The sequence below is a fragment of the Rhamphochromis longiceps genome, linkage group LG3 (assembly GCF_057381845.1).
Source record: "Rhamphochromis longiceps isolate RC_006_pf linkage group LG3, R_longiceps_female_GT1.1, whole genome shotgun sequence".
Lineage (NCBI taxonomy): Eukaryota > Metazoa > Chordata > Actinopteri > Cichliformes > Cichlidae > Rhamphochromis > Rhamphochromis longiceps.
In genome coordinates, this window is record NC_140559.1 from 61,660,534 (window position 1) to 61,683,214 (window position 22,681).

A 22,681-nucleotide genomic window follows, 5' to 3' on the forward strand; every position below is an offset into this window, starting at 1 on the left:
GGTCTGCTCCAGGCCGTGCAGACCATCATGGAACTAAAGGAAACCAGATTCACACGCAACAGGTTCTGTCCATGTCTACGGTTAGAAGATGGAACGCGTCGAGTGACCCACATTCATTCAAACTGAACTCTGAGGCGAAAGCAGTGACATTAAGTTATTGTTTACTGTGCTGTCAGGACTGAATATTGAGCTGCAGAGAACAGCAACTCACTGATAATGTTCAGCTGAACTTACCCTCCCAGCGTGCTTGGCAGTGAGAGCAGCTTGCTGGTTCCTGCTGAACTGACGACTTGCATCCTTCGCAGTTCATATTTCAAGTCATAGAAACCGTTTTCCATCGCTCACATCAACAAATTGTAGCTTTGATATATTTTTTATTGTTCATTAACCACTTGTGTTTGTTTTGAACTCACTGCAGTACGACTACAGGTACACAAAAACGTCACAGACTCTCTAAAATGGTACGGATACAACGAGCGCTTGAGTGATTTACAGATCTATTTGAACCGTTACCTTTTTTATGAAATTTGAAAGCTGTTCTTAATACAAACTCTGTAAAGTTGATCAAATATGAAGCATATAAAAATAAAACACTGGCCCTGAGATACTGCTGGCGTGGCACTGGGGTGCCGAGACTGCTTTGAGCTAGCAGCCACAAAGGCTTCATGTTTTTGGGGCTCGCTGGTCTGCCAGATCGGACAACGTCTGGACAGTCTGGGCCAACCGACTCAGGCCTTCGTCCTCCATGATGAGTTGAGGTGAACACAAAGAATCCTGGAAGGGGACGGAAAGAGCAGGAAGTAGATCCAAGTAAGAAACATACACTTCTACACATTCACCAGTAAGCAGTCACTCATTAATATCAAAGTAACAGTATGTCCAGCTTTATAACTTTGATAATGCTGCATATTTCTAAGTGTGGTTTGATCAGATTTGAAAAACTTTGCTAATGAGACAAAACCAAGGAGTCCTGTCACTTAATGAGAGGATGCAGCTACATCACAGTGCAAATGTTCCCCTGAATACCAGAGCATGACTTTTACTGACGTATTCATTCTTTACTGAAGATGATGCATTTGACTGTGTGTACTTACCTGTGTGAGCACGAGCTGCCTCAGGACTAATGCAGGTGTTTAAATGGGTTTGAAATACAGATGCTGCTGTCACTGTATTATAGAAACTCTGAAAGGTTTTTGTTCTTCTAACAGAAAAAACTGAACCGAGAGGTTTCAGACTCATTAGCAGTTTTGATATTAGTTTGATGGTTTGTCACAACTCACACATGACGGGTCGACAATGAAGACAGATGAGACAGTTTCAGGAGGCGAGGTGGACGCATGTAAGCTTCACAAAATGAGACACTGAAGCTGCAGGAAGACAACAGCAGCAAAGCAAACACAGCAGAGAAGCACCAAAAAGTTCTTTTGAAATCATTTAATTACAACAGACAAAGAGTCAAAAATCATCCTCGTTAGTAAAAGGTGTAGAAATATACAATACAAATGCATTTGGACTAACATTAAAGAATATGTCTGCATCATTGTGGATTTTATCAGTTAGTGTTCGTCCAGTTTGACCTACAAAAATATACATCTGAGCTGAAACAACAGCAGAGTGCTCATAAAACTGTCAGATATAAGAAGCAGTTATTTTGGTTTTACAATGGACAAAAATCTAAATCAGTATAAAACAGCGTCCTCACACCAGAGCCAATCAATCCCACTGCACTCACACTGAGGGGGCGGAGCAGAGCCAACATCGCCATCGTGAACGGAGCTCAGCTTCTACAACTATCACTTGCACCTACTTCATATATCATGTCTAAACTGAAATAAACACTTGTGTCCTTGATTTTGCTCGGTCATTGGTCTGTAACCACTACAAAAATAGAAATTTAAACACCATAAAACAATAAATACAATAAAATTTCCTTCAGAAGAACCTGTTGAAACAGGAACTCCAGAAAGTGAGAATTGTTAAATAAGCTTTAAACAGAAAGTAAGGAAACGCTGTTTGTTGCAACGAGGCGTCTGTTCTCACACAGCGCGTCCTTCACCATGAAAACCTGCCACAGCTTCTCTGTCAGCACCAAGCAGCCTATTCTGACACTCTTACGCTGACCATGTGGTGCTGACAGTCAGGTGCTGACTGGAGCCTGAACAGGTCAAAGTGTGGAGGTGACATAACGGGACTCTTACCTGATAAGGTAAGAAAGCACCTTTGGTGGGAGATGCGCCAAAGGTGCTCTGTTCAGAGTTTGGGGACGGTGAGGTTGGAATAGCCTAGCCACAGTGCTGACCTCAGTCCCATCAAACACTCCTAGGATCAGCCTGTTTGTCCCAGACTAACCAACACAATCACACCAGTTGACTTGTGACGCATGCTGGTCAGAGGCCGTCCAACCGCAGTGTGTGACCTGCATGAACCCAGGCTGCTGTACCTGCGTACGGTTCTTCCACAGGCCGATGAGTCGTGTTTCAATCCAACAAGCAGAATAAGCTGTTTGGCATCAGCAGAGAAGGTCTGGCAAGTTTGTCCTGTTATTTCCTCACAAATGTGGCACATTTAAGGGGAAACAGCGGCTCCTGCCAAGCAGCACAGTTACAGCACAGAAGTAAGTGCTCACACACAAATGTGCACACTTACTGTTTGTTTAGACGTTTGTTACACAACTAAATTTACAATAGCTTCTGATTCAGGTACCGAGTGCTTCACATTAAATAATAATGATGAATGCAGTGTGTTACATGTAAATGAGCCCATAATCTATTTACATAGAGAATTACAGGTGGACCCATGTAAGTCTGGGATAACCAAAGTTCATATGAAACAATAGACACGTGTAACAGGAAGGCGCTGCTCGCCGCTCTGAGCTGTGCTGCTCTCTCATCTCGTCAGATTAAAGGCTCGAGGCAGCTACTGTCGCTTCATATTTGGTGCCATTTATATAAACTGATCCAATCAGCTGGCCCACAACATACAGCTGATAGACTGAAGCAGCCTTTAGGTAAAGTGGCCCTGAAGCCAAAAGCCAGACTGCAGCGTCTAGTTTTAGTCCCACAACAACAACAGTGATGGAAATGAATCGTTTGTAAAAAGAGCCATCATCTTTAAATCAATGGTTTTTACATGAATAATGTCCCATTTTAGTCAGTGGGCTGATTCAGTTGCTGTTACGTCTAACAGCAGTGCCAAACTCATCATGAATAAACAACAAACTGTGTCTCAGCAGAGTGACATCACAGGAAGTTTACACCACGCTGACGGGCTAAACCGGCTCCTCAGAGTTCCTTAAAGTGGAAGACGAGAAGGTCTGAGGTGAGATCAACACCAGGCTGTGGTGATGTGCACACTCACTCACTTAGCAAGGACACTGCTGTAAAGCCAAACAGAAAGTTATAGAAATAATAAAGTCAGCACATAAAGAAAGCCCAGAGTTACACAGAGGGACTTTTAATCAGGGCTCATCACAGGAAAGGAAGCACAGCAACTTTTTTAAGGAAGTTGAAGTGACGACGTGTATGAAGCTAAAAGGAAACTGTTTTCATTTCCTATTTCTCCCAGTGAAATACTATCGCTTACACTCAGAGTTTCAGATGTTTGAATATTTGCTCAAACACTGAATGTAGCCTGAATCTCCCAAATGTCTCGTCCTGCAGGTTAAACAGCTGCAGTAACGAGTGTGTCATGTTGGTTGCACACACTGGCCCTGAGTAGAAACAGCAAAGTTTCCACGCTGAGCCAATCACATCTGTGAATCTCCAAAGGAAACTTTGTAACAGGGTTATTTTACCTGGATACATCTAATTGACCTGTTAGAGTGACTTAAAGTGCGCACACTAATCTCACAAAGTTTTAAAACTACTAAGATGTTGGACTTGTTTCACCGAGACAACCAAACATAGAACAAAATAAATAAAGCAATAATTTAATGACCTGTTTACATTTATACAGACAGGTTAGAGTCCGGGTTAACCGTGATTGGTCAAACAGACCATTGACAGTAATGGAGCTGACACAGAGAGCGTCCTGGAGGGGTTTGAACCTCAGGTCTGAGGCAGTAACGGCGCCCCCTGCTGAAGCGCAGGCATGTTTCACTCGCTCACATCAGGAAACATTATCCTTTATTTTGTGTATTCTTGTATTAAATAATGAGGTGCAGATGCTCTCTATGAGCTCCTCACGAGGTCAGCAAAAGCAGAGATCCCTTAGATGGGTGTGTCAGGCATAGAGGCCCCGCCCACCTGTCAGGTACAGCTAATCAGACAGACTGGCTAAGAGCGAGGATTATCTGGAGGGGAGAGGGCTGCAGCAAGGGCCAGCGTAGGAAACATCAGGAACTGTGAATCATGCAAAGCATCGAGCCCAACAACACAAACACACACACAGTGAGACTTGGTCACAGCTTCTCTCTGTGAACATCCTCCTGCATGTCTAATGAGACACTTGGTTAACCTGAGATTTCAAATACACAGAACAGCTGGGCTCTGTTTCCCTCAGACTTCCACCAGTATAACCAGTGTCATCAGGACAGATAGCAGTTACCTTTCACTTGTCACTAATGGAGCGACCCAGGTTTAAACGAACTTCCAGGAGATGGTTGGTGATGGTGCAGGCAGCTGTGACACAGACAATCATCACGGAGCGCTTCTGTTCAGTCACCAGTACAAAGCAGCACACTTACAGGTCTTACAACACGAGCACCGTTTGCTTTCTATGCTAACAGCCTGTTGCTATGGCGAACGTACTCCGTGTCACATGTCGTTGCTTTAAGGGAGCAGGTAGCAGTAGAGGACGTAGAGCAGCGCCATGACTGCACAGTAGAAGAGCAAGAAGTCTGCGGACAGCAGCGAGGTGGAGGACGACGAAGCCTCAGGCGAGGAGTGGAGGCGGGGCCGGTCCTTCTCCTCCCCCTCCACGGCCAGCAGGGCTGTCACACAGCGCAGCACATTGGGCAGCTTACACAGAAGCACATCAGAGCACACACACACTTCAGTCTGGACAGGAGAGGACACACACGCACGCAAACGCACAGAAAGACAATATGAGTAGTTATATTGTTAAAGCTAGGACATCAGAGACGACAGGACAAAGGGCAGAACAGCAAAAAGCAGATTTAGACTTGATTCAAAGCACTGTCATCACAGCAGACTACACCAGGACAGCGTCGGGACATGCACACGTTACCTCGGGGACTCCCAGCCGGCGACAGGCGGCGACAAAGTTTTCCACGTTGAGTCGACACTTTGCCAGGCTCAGTTTGGGCTGCGAACCACACACACACACACACACACACACACACACACACACACACACACACACACACACACACACACACACACACACACACACACACACACACACACACACACACACACACACGCGAGTTATTCTCCATCACAGCAGGAAGCTGCAGCTGTACTTTTACACTCTCTTTGCCGTTTCACATTCAACATCTTCTGGAAGCTTTTAATGTGAAATCTGAGAAGGAAGTAGGAAGAAGCTACAAATATGTAACAGCAGTGTTAGTTGTGACATGAATCGTTCTGCCTGTATGAGCACTTCGTGTTTCTGATCATAGCGAGCCGACTTTATCTGCACAGACGCGCTGCAGCTCTCACAAACTGCTTGTTTTACAAAGAAAGGTGACGTGACCGACAGGTGAGTGGACAATGACCAGGTGAGTCATACAGACTCTACTGCTAACAGCAGCGTCATATTTCGTTTCAAGGCTTCCAGACTCACCACCGCTGGGGAAGGAATGTGGATGATGGACACAGAGCGTGGGCGGATGTGATTCACCAGCTGGCAGAGGATGGTGCCATTGGCCAGAGCTTCACCCATATCCTCTGGTAGAGTGATCTTCAGCCGGGACTCTAGAGTCTGATTAAGGACACAGAGCGTCATGGTTTAAAGTAGACCCCACTCAGGTGCCATGACACTAACACAATTAGTTCGTCCTATGAGGAGCCTGACTGTGACACCAAGCGTCCAGTTTCCCGTTTAGATCACGAGGAAGTGTTGGTCTGTGGGGCTGACCTTGCGTAGCTGAGTGATGTCCGGTCTTTCCTCTTTAGGCAAGCGCAGCGTCGTGCGAGACTCGCTTCTGCCAGACTCCCCAAGAGAAAAGATGGCCCCTGAAAGCAGACAGGTAAATAAAGGTGTAAAGGTGTGTGGATTGTGGAGTGACGCTGTGGCGTGTTCTTTGGGTACCTGTGGGTTTGACGCTGCTGTGAGAGGACGTCCGAAACAGGAAGCTGCTGGGTTTCTGGGCCTGACCAGGAGGAGGGGACGTCTTGGGGGAGGACGGGAAATCTGATGCAAACGTCAACAATGCAAAGTGTTAAAGACGCACTCTCACTCACATCACAACACAAAATGACACACACATACAAACTGAATCGAACATATTTCATAATTACAACACGGCTCCTCTTCATCAAAGCGTGACTGCAACCACTCGTATGTGGAAGACTTGATTGCTTCACTGAAATGTGCGCTTCTGAGGAACTACACTTTGATGTGTTACAGCACATGTTGCACAGTGGGATTTAATTGTGAAACATTCCACCCACACACACTCTCTCTCCTTTGTTACCTGTCTTGCTGCTCGATCGCTGCAGAGAGACTGAAGGAGCGCCTGTGCTCATTTGGTCAGCGCTCTGAGGGAGAAACAAGTGTGATTTAAAACAGCAGACACACAAACCCGTTTACCTCAGTGAACTGAAGACAAGGACAGTACTCACTGCACATCTGTGTCGCAGGCCAGATGTGCCATTCTCTGCTTTGCTGCTTTCTGGTGATGTACCACTAGAGAGAGACACACGCCACTATCAGCAGCAGAACCTCAGCCCTTTGTTACCACTTTAACATAGATTTTTGAACAGGCGTTTGTCTCTATGGCAGGCCTCACGTGTGTTTATCTGCACGCCATCCTTACCATGAACTACTTCCCATCTGCTGTGCAGTGGCCACATGACTTCCTGTTTTGGTGGCGAACTTCAGCGAACTACAAAATAACAGGTTAAGACAGGCAACAGCGTATAATTAGATGAGAGCACAGTTACAGCGTTGACTCGAGGGACACGTAAGGTAAGCAGAAACGCCGAGTCATCTTCAAAATAAAAGAAATGTGCAGACGCTAAAAGCAGAATATCTCCGTCAGTATCAACCTTGCTTTCTCCTTTTGCTGCTGCTGAAGCCGTTCTCTCTCCTGCCAGATAAACAAGGTACCAGGTCTCCTTCGCTCCTCTAGGGAGGGGCTGGAGGGGGACAGAGGAGACGAGGAGGCTGAAGATGAAGAGCCCAGCTCGATGTGGAGGCTAGATCTGGGAGTGACAGACACAAAATGGATACAATCAGAGTTTTTTATCCGATTGTTTCCAAGCTCGTGAGCCGACTTCCAGGACTTCTTATTACTTATCACTGGCAGCTTGTCTGTTAGAGACGCTGCTGACATACAAACTAAACTAGGACTCTCTGAGAAGAAGCTTCCAACATTTAAACTCTGATTCCTCTTCAACAACACAAACTTTCATATCCAAATGTTTCCCATTACTGATGTTTACGTACGATTTACATTCACAGACGTTTGAACCTTTTACTTTATCCAAAGGAAGTCGGGCAAATACGGAGGGCTAAACGTGCACAACTAAACAAAAGAAAAACACATACGCTGTTCCAAACATCGTTTTAATCAGAGAATGGCATCAAGTCGGTTCAACATGTGAGATACTGATCTGGTCATCTAAGGAGCTGCTCTGCTATTAATTAAACTAACAGGAGCAACAATGAGACAAAGTCCAAAATAAATAAAATGGTTTTATAGGTGAAAGCCGCTGAGTTTGGTCAGTGTTCCTGCTGACTGGCTGACACCTGGATCATACAGAGGCTGCACAGGTAGTCCGACTCCTCCAGGACGGCACATCAATACGTGCCACTGACACAAGGTTTGCTGCCTCCCAGCACAGTCTCAGAAGCATGAAGGAGACTGCTAACTCTAGCTTGACATTGCCAGAGAAGGTGCTTAACCCAACAGCATTACCAGGATCTGCTCCTTTGTGCCATGAGCTACAAAATGACCTTCAGCAAGCCACGAGCGTGACCGTCTCTGACCAACAATCAGACTTGGGCCCTGTGCTCACTGCCTGCCCTGGGGCCTGACAGGTCCAGGAGCGGTGCTCCGTCCTTTCCACAGATGAGAGCAGGTTCACCCTGAGCACAAGTGACAGGTATGAAAGGGTCTGATACCTCCAGACCCGGACTTTCATCAAGCATCTCAAACTTGGGATGGACTGGTCCTGTGGTGATTGACTGGAATTGGACATACCACCACAGACAGACCCTTCAACCACAACTCAAAAGCTTTGCAGAGGTCTTTGGACTGAACTTCCCAAACATCATGCTGATCCAGTGAAATCTGTAGGAAAAGTCCAAGATCAGAAACAGCAAAACCCCGTCAATGTCAAATATTTGATTTTAAAAAGTCACACATGGCACTATGGCTCCAGTTTTCCTCACCCACCAGCATAAAATACAAAGAGCTTTATCACAACGGCAGCGCGAGCAAAGGTCCACGACAATCGTCACACCGAGTCAAACATTCCCTCAGATCGTCAGAAAGGAGAGAGGCTGTTCTTGTTAACAGCTGGTGTAACCCTGCTCACGTCTCCATCACAGAGCCCACTGCGTGCCTGAACTGTGCGCTGCTGGACTCGAGTTGTGTCATTTGCAAGTGAATTTACCCACGTGACCTTGGTGGCTGTGGACGTTCCTTCCTCTACTAACCCACAGTGCACGTGACACTATCCACTCGGCCACAGCGTGGTTACAGAATCAGCACCCTGGCGTCTCCATTGCTGTCTCGGGTGACTTCAACCACGTCACCTTGGACATGACACTTCCACCCTTCACACAGGACGTGGTCTGTGCCACGGACCGACTGCATGCTAATGTCAGGGAGGCATACAGTTTCTCCTCCTTTCAGCTCTATGTGCCTACTGTGAAGATGCAGAGTGTGACCACAGGAGGTGATCAGAGGGCTGTTTTGGGGTGACAAGCATGCGCTGAGACCCACGGTGAGGACATCAGTGGGCTCACCCAGCGTATCACTGAGCGCATAACCTCCTGCACAGACTCTGTTGTCCCTCCATTGTTACCCAGATAACAAGCCGACACTGAAGATGAACTGAAGGGGTCCAGATGTGGACTGACATTAGACTGACACCAGAGCTGAGGACACCAGCATCTACCTACTCAATCGAGTCTACGCCCTGGACCAGCCGGAGAGGAGCGTGAGCGTCATGTTGTTTCAGTTTCCTGGTGCATTCAGCAGCATCAGACAGACCTGCTGGGTGATGATCTGACAGCGATGCAGGTGGATGCCTCGCTCGTCCTGGATTGTTGATTACCTGACAGGAAGACTAGAATATGTGCGTCTTCAACACTGCGTGTCTGACCAGGTGATCAGCAACACAGGGAACCACAGGGGGCCTCTTCACTCTCTACACCACAGACATCAGCCACTGCACCTTAATACCACTTTCCACCACCGACATCTACCAAAGCTTTAGCTTTTAGCTAACTAAATGCAAACAGTCTTAATATATTTGCCAAGTCTTGTTTTGTTTAGTGTGCTGTGTGCAGAATATAAAGTTATGCATCAGCATTGCTCAATCACACTAAAGGCCTAAAGTTTCTTCTAATAACATGTATCACTCTGGGTTCCAGTGTTATAATACAGTATGAAGTGGATTCATGTTGTGTGAACCTGCAACATATTTAACCTGGAGAACTTTTGTGCTGCACAAAGCAAGTATTGCAGCTACACTTTGGGAGGTGAGATTTGTGCAGATAATCAATATTCCTCTTTTAATTTTGAATTCAGATTTCTGCTTGTGGTGTTACAGAGCAGACCCTGCGCTCTGAGGTTTGAACCTACTGCAGGTGATACAGCCATGCAAAACTCTGACTGTGCTTCACACCACTGACCTGGATGTTGTTGACTCCTGGGATTGCAACGGTGACGATCTGTCCTTCTGATCCTGAAAAACCAATACGCGGTCAACATAATCAACACAAACACAGGACACGACACTGCGTGACAGCTGCAGATCGGCGTGAGGATGACTGGTACCGAAGGAGGCGTGGATGTATTGGTCCTGATGTCGTCCTCTTCCTCTGTCACACTGCTGTCAATGAAGTCAACCTGCTCCGCATTTCCATTCACTGTGAAGAGTACGATGGTGTTCAACACGTCTCACAGCACAAACAATGATTTATGGCCTGTGCCTCTTTCCTCACCTCTGTTGGATTCCTCTTCTTCCTCCGCCAGGTTACTTTGGTCTCTGTTGACCTCAGCCATGCGGAGGGAGCGCTCTGAGAAGTCGTCAGCAGACTGAACACACAGCACATGTCAGTGAAACACTGATCTGTTTATCTAATACTACACAATGCATTTCTATATCCACTATTATAGATATTAATAGAAGAATATATAATGCAGTCACATGTGACAGTGTGTATCCTGTAACGTTACCTCGTTCCCAGACCATCGTTTGCTGCCGCTGTCAACGCTGTTGAAGCCAGAGTCCAGCCCTCCTAACTGACCTGGAAACAGTTCCTGGTCTGACAGACTGCAGGGAAAACACCATAAGCACCCATTAAAATGAAGAAGAGCAAACATTGTGTTAGTCGGGGCAAACTGTGAAAGAGCGCCGCTCTAAAGGGCAGTGACTCATGTTTTTAGGCTCTGGTGCAGTGTTAGAGTGGATTTCCCACAGCAGAGTTACTCCTCTTATCTCTGTCCTTGGTTCAAGTACTACAATGTTACTGGGCGGCTAAATGGAATGCATTGATTTACAATGGTACTATTTTCATTTGAGTGTAGATGGATACTGAGCGGTGCCCAACCCCCGGGCCACGGACCAGTACGGGGCCGCGAGAGTTGAGGTTTGGATGTGAAATTGACAGTTTTCAGGGTTTTTATCGTTAACTCTGTTTCCCTGGGTCTTTTCCCGTGTTGCAGTTGTGCGTCTTATTTTGAAAGAAATATTTATGCGTTACCATAGCGACCAGAGAACATTGGGGTTGGGGTTTAAAGCATTAAGAGGCACAGAGGAGGAAGTTGCGCTAAATGTTGTTGGCGCATTTCAGGAGGACGCTGCTAATAAAGTTACACAGTGAATCTGCATTTATCATTATATTTACCAAATCCCACAGTTTGTGTCTTGGTCGTATCATTTTATTTTGTTGTCTCGCTTAGGAAATCAACTTCCAAAGTATTTGTTACTCACAGAGGTAAATTTACAGGATTATAATATCCAGACAATCCAAACACGCTGGCGTAGCACCTCCACATAGAAATATGTATCGTCACATGTGTTCTTAGGATCTGACTGTTACAGCAGGAAATTGCACACAGCGTCTTCACTGACTTAACCCAACCAGTTAAAGAAGTCTTGACTATCTCTTAGACCTTTGTCCTTACCAGCTGTTAAATCCAGTGGGTCTCAGGTGTTTCTCCAGCTCTTCTTGGCTCCTCTTACAGGCCTCCATGTTGAGGTACTTGAAGATGTGGTATTTGCCCTTGGAGCAGATCTGCGCTGGTGGCATCTGCAGTGGATTGCTATCCAGTGAGATGCTTTGCAGATGCCTGAGGTGACGGTAGCACAAAGGCAGATGGGAAACTCGGTTGCAGGAGACATCGAGCCTAACGAGGGGCAGCTCGGATATTTCTGTGTGGGGAACAGAGAGGGTAAGAGTCAGTCGCGCCGGGCTTGGAGCTTCGTAAACATTAAAATCCAAACTGACTTCATACAGTTGAAACCTCAACTCCTTCACCACTGGACGTCGATCCAATAAGAATTCACTTCTATATTATATTATCTACATTCCCTCTCTGATTGGCCTGTTCAGCACTCTCTTTTCCTACTGTGGATTTTCAAGTAAGCATGAGTGGCAAAGGGCTCCAAGTTTATTTGTACCTTCAGGCAACGTGGTGAGCCGGTTCCTTCTTAGGTTCAAGTCTCTCAAACACTCCAACTGCCCGAGCTCTGCTGGCAGACGCTGAAGTTCATTACAGCTTACATCCTGAGAGAGAAAAAACTATAATAAACCAAGAGGAAAACTGCAACACAGAAATGTGACAGTGATTAAACTGTAAGACTGGACGTCTGACCATGAATCACAGGAAGGTGAAAGGGATGCTGTGAGGGGTACCACTGTACCCTCCACAGTACAAACAGAACATTTCAAGGAGAAATGATGGTGTGAGTGTGTCGTACCAGCTGTCTGAGTTGTGTGAGGGAGTATATGGAGGCGGGCAGTGAAGACAGCTTGTTGTTACTGATGATGAGCACTCGAAGGAGGGGGAGCTGAAAGACCGAAGGCTGTAAACTGGACAGGAGATTACGACTGTGGAGTCACAGAGAGAGTGATGCAGTTTAGGAGGTGTGACCTGGGACTGCACACAAACACAGTTAGATGCTTTACTACATTACACAGTGTGTTTGCTGTGAGCTGCACTTTTCCTGCTCCAACTAACAACAACCTGGAGGGTTCGCCTTGTCTCCTAGCAACAGCAAAATTAAAGTGTCCAGGCCCACATTAACAAACACTAAGACACAGAGGCTCGCCTCAGAGGTGAACCTGATTACCGACTGCTGCCTTTGCACTAACCAGCGCCTGGTTCTACCAGCCTACTGAGAGCATTTGTGTGCTCCCTGATTATTATCAACAGTTGGATTAGTGATCAGCCCATGATTGTTTTATATAGACTGGATGAACAGTGTACAGATGGAATGATCACTGTTTGTGTCACTGATACCAAACTATGACTGCTGACTACTCAGTAAGTTTGTTTTTAAAATGTATCATTTTATATGAACAAAAACAGCATTTTTATTGGACTGAACGTGGCCCAACAGTCCACCTAAAATAGTTCAGGACCAAAGCTAAACCTGTTTCCATTTTGCCAGAAATGTTGCTGCAGTAACAGTGTTTCTCACTGTTTTTGAAGTAGGACTGGCCTCCATCTGACGTTACGACAGAAGCGCGTTACCTCTGCTCTTCCATTACCACGGCTCTAAGAACTGTTGGAGGTCTACATTTGTCACAACATTACTTACTACAACAGAATACAACGCTACTGCTAAACAATGCAGTGCAGTAATCAGAGTCACGTGTTGCGGTGTGTAGGAGTTACCTGAGGTTGAGGTAGGTGAGAGCCTGCAGGTTGCTGAGGCTGGAGGACAGGGACCGCATCCCATTGTGGTACAGGCTCAGTGTCTCCAGGGAGATGAACTGACACAGCTCCTCTGGCAGCTCACACAGGCGGTTCTTTGACAGATCTGGAAAACATCAAACGGCCCAAACTTCAACAGTTGTAGATACATTGATACAAATGTTAAAATGGACCAAATGTTTATTAAATGTTTTTATGAATGAGATCTTTGTTTTATGCCACATACAGCAGCTTGCACTGTAAAACCTGCAGCATAGACTTAACCACCACCGCCTCCTGCCTTTCACATTACTGTACAACACTGTCAGTCACCATGAAGACAGCGTGGCGCAGCAGTCACGTCTCAGCTCAAATTAGACATTTAAATGAACAAATGCAGTCAAAGGATCAACTTGATACATATTTTTTTTTTAAATTACTTTACAAATTGTTTTTATTTGTTTATATTTTGTATGTGTTGGTAAACTTAAAGGTCAAGTTTCCTGATAATCTCATGAATGCAATAACCCTGAAAGAAGTCACCTAGCACTTTGCATTTGATACCACGAGTGTATCCACTAATAATCTCAAACAAGGTTAAATCTCAGGTCAGAGGTCAGAGGCTGACATGTTCATGCTTCAACAGGACATCTGTGCTGTAGCTGTGTCTATGTAATCGCACACACCCCTGAAACCCGACACTGTGACCCGAGGTATATCCTGATGTGCATGCCCCTGCATTGATTTCAAAATCCTACACTGCATTGTTATCTGGAATTATTGCACCTCTGACCCCTGACTTTGAGGTCAAGGTCACTGAGATTCATCAAACTCCAAGATTTTTAAGAGATACACCAATGGGATCAGTGTAAAACTCCTACTTTGCTTCGTTCTTGAGTTATTGCATTCATAACCTCGGGTATTCCGGTCACCCACCTTCCTGCCTGGCATAATGACGACGATATCACATCAGCCTTTCATGGCCGAGGGCTAAAAATGTAACTTAACGTTGGGTCAGTGCAGGTCCCAACTATTGTCATTGGGCCGTTCGATACCATCAGATCCTCCTGGGCATTTATGGCTAATTTTTAGATGCAAGTTTCCTCATTTATGAGTGAGACGATAACAATCACCAATATAAGGACTCAGAAATGTCAGCAAATTCCCAGAGGGAGGTTGCTGACATCATCTGAAAGGACATGAGGGAACATAAAAAGAAATGGAGGGACAAATATGTCTGACCTCACGAAAGAGTAGAGACTAAGGAGGGAAAAGGTTACTGCATGTAATTTTTTTCTATCATGGGCAGAAACACATAAAAACAAATAGATAATTAACTGGGACACAAACACACGGTACAGTAATTAGCACCAAACACACCAGCACAAGCAGGTCGTAGGTCTACAAATATTTCCTGCTGAAGCCTAAATCAAAGATCTCGGCTGGTGAGAACAGGACACCGTCACTGTGTGGGTGTGGAGTTTTTGTAAAATCTCTTTCAGTTTAGTTAAGAAATAGATTAAATGACTAGTAAGCCTGGTACCAGGTAGTGACAACACCGATGATTAGTTGATTAGTTATTCCCTAACCTTACCCAAGAAAACCTCACCAGCCCAAACTCTGCTGACCTTGTTAGCAGAGTCAGACTGATTTCACATTAGAAAGTGTCCTGCTGTGTTTCAGCCTGGCATTAAGCAGAAACGCTCCACAGCGAGGAGGCGGCCCAGCACGTCACCATGATAAGAACTGAAACCTTTTGTCAAAGCTGACTCAGACCAGCTCTCTTCAAACACTGCTGTTTTCTCTGTCCTCTCTGGGGAATCAGCTCACATTCAGCTGAGCTGAAATGTGATTGGATTTCCTCGTCAGGACACACGGTGCAGCTTCTTACTTCCTTCAGTGTCTACAGTAGAGGTGAAGAGAACAAATCCACGATACTCTATAAAATCTAATATACGATTAAAAAACCTGAATGTTCTTTTTATTTACATTTATTTTATTCTCTTATTATTCAGTCCTCGCTCCCACTCTGGGACTCAAAGCAGTTCAGCTGCACACAACCCAAAAGACAAAACATTAAGAACTGAAAAAAGTAAAACGTGTGTTGAAGAAGCAGAACAGAAACTCAAATATATGACAAAAACTTTGTCCACATAGTGTGTAGGGCTGTAATAATCTATCAATTACTCTATTAGTTAATCGAGTGATTATACAAAAGCAAAAAGACAAAATGAACAATGTTTTAATGTTTAACTACGACATTTGTATTTACGTGCCACATTAAAATGTCATTATCTAAAGAAAACATTTTCTTGAAAAAAATCTATAATTTCAAGTACAGTCAAATACAGAGTAAATAAGATAAATATGCAAACTGCACTAAGGCTTAAAAAATGCTCTGTGTTGTTTCTGACATTAATAGGAGGCAACGAGACGTTATGAAGGTGCACATGTTAAAATCCACCCAACACTCTCATGGGCTCAGTTTTACTGGTCCATGTACTTTTTTATGGGCCTGTGAAAAACTTTACAATTTCATATTTTTAGATATTAAGACAAAATTTTATTATTATTTCACTTTAAAAATGTTATGAAAGCCTTGAAATAAATGTGGTCTAGTACACCCCGGGCCCCCCTTTAGACTCACCCCTGTTTGCTTCCATATAAACTATGACGGCTGCCGTCAGCCTTCAGCGAGCTGTATCATTTAAAGATGGCACCAAGCTAAGGCTACGTCCACACTAATGCGTTTTCTCTCCGTTTTGGCCTCCCGTCCACACTGAGACGCCGTTTTCCTCAAGCAAAAATGCAGCGTTTTGAAAACACTCTCGAAAACGCATACATTTCAAAACGGAGCTGTCCCGTCGCAGCGTGGACACTCGAAAACACAGACTTTCTAAAATGATGACACATTTTAGTCATGTGATGCAGTCATGTGACCAACTAAACAGAGATAGCAGAGGGCATTATACAGCAGTTTTGTTTGACAGCGCTATTAAAGATTAATATCAGCCTGCACGTGCTCCAGAGAGCTTTTCTTCAAATTCTTTAATTCTCACTCGCTTTTGCAACTTTGTACTTTTGTGTTACTCGCAGCAACAACAACACCTCATTGTTAGTCTGTTTAAAAAACTTTTTGTTGCGACGTTTCAAAGAGCCAGAAAGTAAATAAGCAGCAGACAGAAATGAGGCAGGTCGAATCTTCTTACGTTTCGCGCACACGCAGGACTGCAACGTAAGCGTTTTCGGCCGTTTCAATGTGGACGCACAACTCTGTGAAAACGACTGAAAACACTAGTGTGGACACGGAGCGTTTTCAGGCGTTTTCAAATCTATCTGGGCTGGTGTGGACGTGGTCTGAGTTAACAGTTCATCTGCATATCTGAAACCCCCTGTGGAGGCTTACAGCAGACTTGTCTGTGTGAAACAAACAGCGGTGGATGGAGGAGCTACAAAGTTTGTTTTTCATCACGGTTTGTTGGTCCGCTGGTCTGATGGACGACTGCTGCTAGCTTTGTTAGGTTTGAATGTTGCGTTTTCTTTTCCCTGACTCACTTTACCTGTCATTGCTCGATTACTTAGATATAAAAATGCTTTGTTAATATAAATATATATCATGTTTATGGTTATTAAATGACTCCTCTTTGTTGGCTGTATTTCAATCAAAGAAAATTCAGACCAGCTAGATCTGTATGTGTTCACTCAATGAGAAGTAACAACGACTTTCATTGCTAAGCATTGCACATGCTGCTGCACACTCTGGAAAAAGTTCAAATCTAACCAAGCAGGAACAAATGTTGGATCGCTGTTAAGCTAACACATCATCAGAGCTACTTTCTGCGTCTTGAATACCAAGGGTAAGTAATGCATGTGTACAAATATAGACCTGAATATATTCATTTCTGTAGGGGTGGCGAGTAACCCTCTACCTTCATGTCACAGGTCGTTCAGTGTTACCCTGTCTCACAGGATTATCGGCCACTTCAGGATACCTGCTGACCTGGATCGACTCCCGTTAAATTACCACAGTGGGTGTGGAGATGTTTCACCAGGCTTAAGAACAGGGTCAGCGATTATTAGCTCGGAGAAACTGGATCAAAAATATAAACAAGGAAAAGCACATAACAAGAAAAAAACAGTATGCAGGTTATAGCAAGCTCTCACTTGCCCTGTGCCACCGTCACACTCTGTGGGTATTTTCCAGTAAAAGTCACAGGCCTAACCAGTTTGAGCCCTGGTCCATATGCAGACACTCTGACAGTGAGCAAAGTGAACAGCTGCTGTGGATCAATGATTGTGCTGTGGCCAGAGGGCACAGTAAAACACAGGGTAATGAACCCTGTCAGCAGTAAGACGGCAGCTCTGAAGCTCCACGTCTGCTATAAGGGACCTAAATACATATAAACACTGTCAGATTAACCATAACGCCTCACTGTCAATGCCATTAACTACAGACATCATGGTGAAGCTCATTGGAACGTGACATTTCACAGAATTTGTGCATCCATCAGGTTCATTGATGCTTTTTGTTCTCAACCGTATCAGCAATGGATGGAGTTTGTTTATTGCCACAAATGATATGGCAGACAGTGAGCTGGCATATCAACACGTCCATCACATACAGCAGGTACACGTCACCAAGTTTCCCAGTAAATATATTTCTAAAGCTGCTCCTGACGCAAAGAAATCCAACCATAGATGTCCATAAATTATGTGTAATAATAAGAAATGGAACAGGATTGAACGCATGAAGAAAGAGAGGTGCAAAACCACATGGAAAGTCATGAGACCAGCTGAAATCTACCAGTAACTAGAAACCAGTCCTCCCACTTAGTACAGATGAATATCAGCTGGTTGAGATCCAACTAATGGGCCATAAAAAGGTGTGTCATTACTAGAGATGGCACGATACCACTTTTTTATGTCCGATACCGATACCGATATCATAAATTTGGATATCTGCCGATACCGATATGAATCCGATAGTGTTTTTTAATCAACAAAACTGTTTTTTTATATCTTGCTGCATTTTGTATAAGTTCATACTCAAGTTTAAAACAACAACTACACTAAAGCTATTCTGTTATACCTGTATGCAAAAAAAAAAATTTCATAGTTCAGCAATACTGATCAATCTAATAAACTTAAACCTACACCATCCTCCCTATTCTGGTATTTTAAAGAGTACTTAGCATAAATATTAAGCAACCTAACTAATAGGGTTCCAACTCCCAGCAACAACAAAAATAAATAAATAAAAAATAGGGAACCACCCCTCACGCTCCACCTCATGATGCTTAATCGACGTAATCAACCTTAATTTGATGCAGTGTGAAAAAAATGCACAGAAATCAATTATTTTTCAAGAAATATTAAATAGATTCAACATCTTTCTTCAACAAAATTGCAGACTGCACAGATGGTACCTTCCCAAAGGAAAAAGTACTATAGCTTACTAGGGTATATATATATTAGACTTAATAGTTACTATATACAGTAATTGACTTCTATTCATTTTACATCAAATTAAAACTTTGGGTGTCAGATAATTATTTATTAAAAGCTCGACATTTTAAATGAGAATAAGAAAGAAAAGTATGTCTTTGTGCCCCCTTTTCCCTGTTAATGCCCTATCGGCCCCCCTGGCTAAACTTTGCTAGATCCGCCCCTGCACAGTTACCAGCCGTCAGCTACGTAGAAAAATATCCTCGAGTAGAAAGTAATAATAAATAAATTCTAACAACAGCTTATCAAGCTTAAACGTGCTGCTGTTGTTTAGCCGCTGGTTTCCTCTTTCTGGTGCAAAGTGGGCCAAAAACAAACCAGAGAGACGGACTCGCGACAGAAAAGCCGATCAGCTGATCATTAAGCAGTTTCATGATTGAAGTAGCAGCCAGAAGAGGCAGTCGCTCCATATATCGTTTGGTAAGCTTAACGTGGGAATGCTTTACAAACATTCAGAGATGGACTTACACACTTGCTTTACTTCTCTCGGGGATAACTTTGTCGGAGATGAAATGCCGGGTTGCTAGCGAAGCTCCACATGCTATCCAGACCACCGACAGGTCCTGCATGCCACAGCCGCTCTATCACGTGATGCATACTGCTCCGACGTTCTGAGGCGAGTTACGGCGTGTTGCAAGTTTTATGAGGTGCTTTCGTGATATTTAATGGATCGGATTACATTTTTTATTTTTCTCCGATATCCGATCCAGTAATTTAGGTCAGTATCAGACCGATACGTAATATCGGATCGGTCCATCTCTAGTCATTGCTGAGGTGCCCCACAAGAAACATCTGATCAGGGTTAAAACCAATGAGCTCTCTCTCTTCACAAACCTGTTGTTGGAAAACATACTGACGGCTCCAAAAGCAAAGACCGCGAGCAGGTGCTCGCCACGAGATGCCAGACAGACGAGTGAGAAGAATGATCAGAAGAGTTCTCCAAGATCCAAGAGCGCCATGGCCTACGCTCACCCTCACCACACACTCCAGAGCTAAAGAAGAAAGCATGGTGAGGCGTGTTTAAAGATTGGTGACAAACATTCAGACGAGCCTGTGAATAACTGGTCAGATGAGACACGTCTGGAGGAAGGACCAGCACGCTCTGGGCACGCTTCATGTAACTGAAGGAAGGATGAATGGAAGACGTACCGAGACCTTCTGCTACCAGGATGACGAAGATGAAATGAAAACAATGATCCCAAACACACGGCCAACGAGACTGAATTGGTTAAGAAAATAAAGCTGGCGCAGCCAATCGCCTGACTCTAATCGAACATCTGTGGAAAGAGCTAAAGGTCAGAGTTCAAAGTAGGGGCTTACGGAGCAGGTTATGGAGCACTGTTTATGTGGAAGAATGGGCCAAAGTCATGTGACTAGTTTCTCTATACAGGACGTGTCCTCATCAATAGGCTTCTGTACAAAGTATTAAATACATTTTTGTTCAATACTTTCCTGTTTCACTGTGTCATTACACACAAGTCAACATCTATTGTTTCATTTCTTTGCATGTGTGGATTGCATGGCTATTACTGACATTCGGTCACAATGGCAGCACGTTTACTTTTAAATACTTAATTCACCCTCTGCACCTGACTGGTCAGAATAAATTCATTTTTAATAATAAATATCTGTTATTATGCTGCCTTACCTTCAGCTGGAGCTGGGCAAGTTTTCCAAAATGTGAAAGTAGGGAAGGTGTATTTACTGGAACAATGAAAGCAGATCATGAGGCTTAAAAGGGGGCTGAAGGTTTTAAACAGATCAGTAGAAAGAGGAGGATTTTCCTTCCAGAGCAAAGCTCTGCATCTAATTACAGGCTCTGCAGGAGGCTTTATCCTGGACACTTACGTCACCTCTCACACATTGATCAGACAGAACTCGGTGGAAGGCAGAGGGCTTCCAAACACCTACAGCATGATAACACAGGACACGAGCTCGAGACATCAAACAGGTTTAAACTCATTGTTTAAAAAAGAAAAAAGTCAAATGAAGTCATCGGCCCTCTTATGTTCCACCCTGTATTGCATAACAGCGGGCCTGAGGAGCTGCTCAGCACACGTTTGTTTGTGTTATGAGCTTCATTTGATCACAGCTGACACACTGAAACATTACAGCCTTCAAAGTCTGAATATTTATCCAGGTAAGATGGACAGATGGACATAACCTGGACTTCATCTGCACAAAACGCATCTATGTTTCATGAGAAAGTCACCACTACTACAAAATACAGCGGTGTCTCCCACGAGTACTTGGGAGAGTACTTGGGCGAGTACTTGGGAGAGTACTTGGGCGAGTACTTGGGAGAGTACTTGGCAGTATTTATGTAAATATAAATATCATTATATAATCCATTGGCTATGCTGTCCACCCCTGCTGTACATTTTTTTACCAGCTTTAGTCGTTTCTAGGATGTGACTGATGCTCTGCATGAAACTGACCAGGTGAAGACCACATTGTGAATGACATATTAAATAGCATTTCATTGTTGTTCACTTTAACTGCGGTGGCTGATATCATATAAACATCATAAGCACATTTTACAAACAAAATAAAATAATATTTCTTTAGTTGAATTTGTGAAACATAGACACAAACATTACAGTTTGACATCATAAAAATAGTATTTCTGCACCAATGAGGTGATTCCCAAAAAGCTATTAGCCAAAATGTTGGCACCTTTAGCATGCTGCGCTTAAAACAATTAGAGGGAACCGGATAACTCAAAGACGTGACGGGGCTAAAAATGACATTTAAAATGAAATCTGATCCTTTGTGTGCAGACGCTTCATCACAAACTCTCACTGGAAGATGTGTTGTCAAGAAGCCATCTCTAAGGAAGGGAAATGAGATAAACACTGAGGTGGATCCAATTACACAAACACTGCACTGAAAATCAGTAGCAACACAGCTCAGAGTGATGAATCCAGATTTGAAACTGTCATTGCATGATCTGTTTAGCAGATCTTATGAAAAACTGGCTCCATTACTGATTGTCCCATGTCACGTTTCCTGCACATTCTCCACCTGCCTGTGCTGAGGTGTGTTCACGTTAACAACATGAGCCTGAGTTAGTGGGCAGGCACCACTGCCAGGAGACAACAAAAGAACTGAGAAGACACAAATAAATGAGTCACAAGGAGAGGCTGTAGGCAAACGTGTGCGTCGCTTTTTGTAATAACATGAAACAACTTAGCAACAAGTGCTCGACATATGAGACAACCTTACATTTGTATTCGTGTGTGTCAGAACATCTAATACTGACTGACAGTTATAGACTAAAGTTACTTTACTAGAGTTCGACCAACCACGCGTCTTGGAAATGACCTCATTCGACTACTTTACAGCATTAAATATGCACTGAACACAAGCATTCCTGCTGCTGTGAGCGACTACAGCGACATCAAGCTTTATTATACATTCGATTTAGCGCCATGTAGCAACCAGCTACCTCTTCCCCTCACCCTGGCTCTTTTTCATAAGACAGCATCAGACCACAACGTCTGTTCTGATGCTGTTTGTTTCGCAATGTTGCCAGTGACAACACAACTCTGTGTCTGCTGAAAGACAGGATGTGGCTGTGTGGATTCCTGTTACAGTGTTAGTGATAGCAAGCCGATGAGCAGCACTACAGACAGAAGCTAAAGGCGTTCGGTACAGCGTGTGTGAGAATAGACAGAAACTGCACTATTTCATTAGGTGGGAATCTAAATGTTTCTGTGAGTGATGGAGACGTGCAGCAAGTTACCATTTAAATCATAGCGAGATGTTTGGATATGACCCGATCTTAACCAGCAGCGTGTTCCAGCAGCGTGTTTCCTACCAGCAGTATAACTAGCAGCTCTGTCTGACTCATGTGAAACAGACTGAGAATGTTGCCTCATTATTTGATGCCCTTATTATTTTATTCATTATCTTTTATCCTGTCACACCTCCCGTCTTCGTTCTGTTAAAGCT

At 44.1% G+C, this 22,681-nt stretch overlaps 1 protein-coding gene across 2 annotated transcripts in view; it reads right to left on the bottom strand.

Annotated features, from left to right (window-relative positions):
* Nucleotides 1-360: 360 nt before the first annotated feature.
* The window catches only part of lrch4 (leucine-rich repeats and calponin homology (CH) domain containing 4), a 29,649-nt gene continuing 7,328 nt past the window's right edge, over nt 361-22,681 (bottom strand). Inside the window, exons 2-18 of one of the 2 annotated variants that reach the window (XM_085400603.1) lie at nt 13,205-13,349; nt 12,285-12,414; nt 11,985-12,090; nt 11,489-11,735; nt 10,538-10,634; nt 10,303-10,396; nt 10,136-10,227; nt 9,991-10,043; nt 7,173-7,328; nt 6,941-7,009; nt 6,747-6,810; nt 6,599-6,662; nt 6,214-6,315; nt 6,040-6,137; nt 5,746-5,883; nt 5,188-5,265; nt 361-774 (exon numbers count right to left, since the gene is read on the bottom strand). In XM_085400603.1, the coding sequence (XP_085256729.1) occupies nt 664-774; nt 5,188-5,265; nt 5,746-5,883; nt 6,040-6,137; nt 6,214-6,315; nt 6,599-6,662; nt 6,747-6,810; nt 6,941-7,009; nt 7,173-7,328; nt 9,991-10,043; nt 10,136-10,227; nt 10,303-10,396; nt 10,538-10,634; nt 11,489-11,735; nt 11,985-12,090; nt 12,285-12,414; nt 13,205-13,349 (1,844 nt within the window). In that variant the 3' untranslated portion in view covers nt 361-663. Of the gene's footprint in view, nt 775-4,115; nt 4,998-5,187; nt 5,266-5,745; nt 5,884-6,039; nt 6,138-6,213; nt 6,316-6,598; nt 6,663-6,746; nt 6,811-6,940; nt 7,010-7,172; nt 7,329-9,990; nt 10,044-10,135; nt 10,228-10,302; nt 10,397-10,537; nt 10,635-11,488; nt 11,736-11,984; nt 12,091-12,284; nt 12,415-13,204; nt 13,350-22,681 lie in introns of those variants that run through there. The other variant, XM_085400602.1, reaches the window with a different exon arrangement.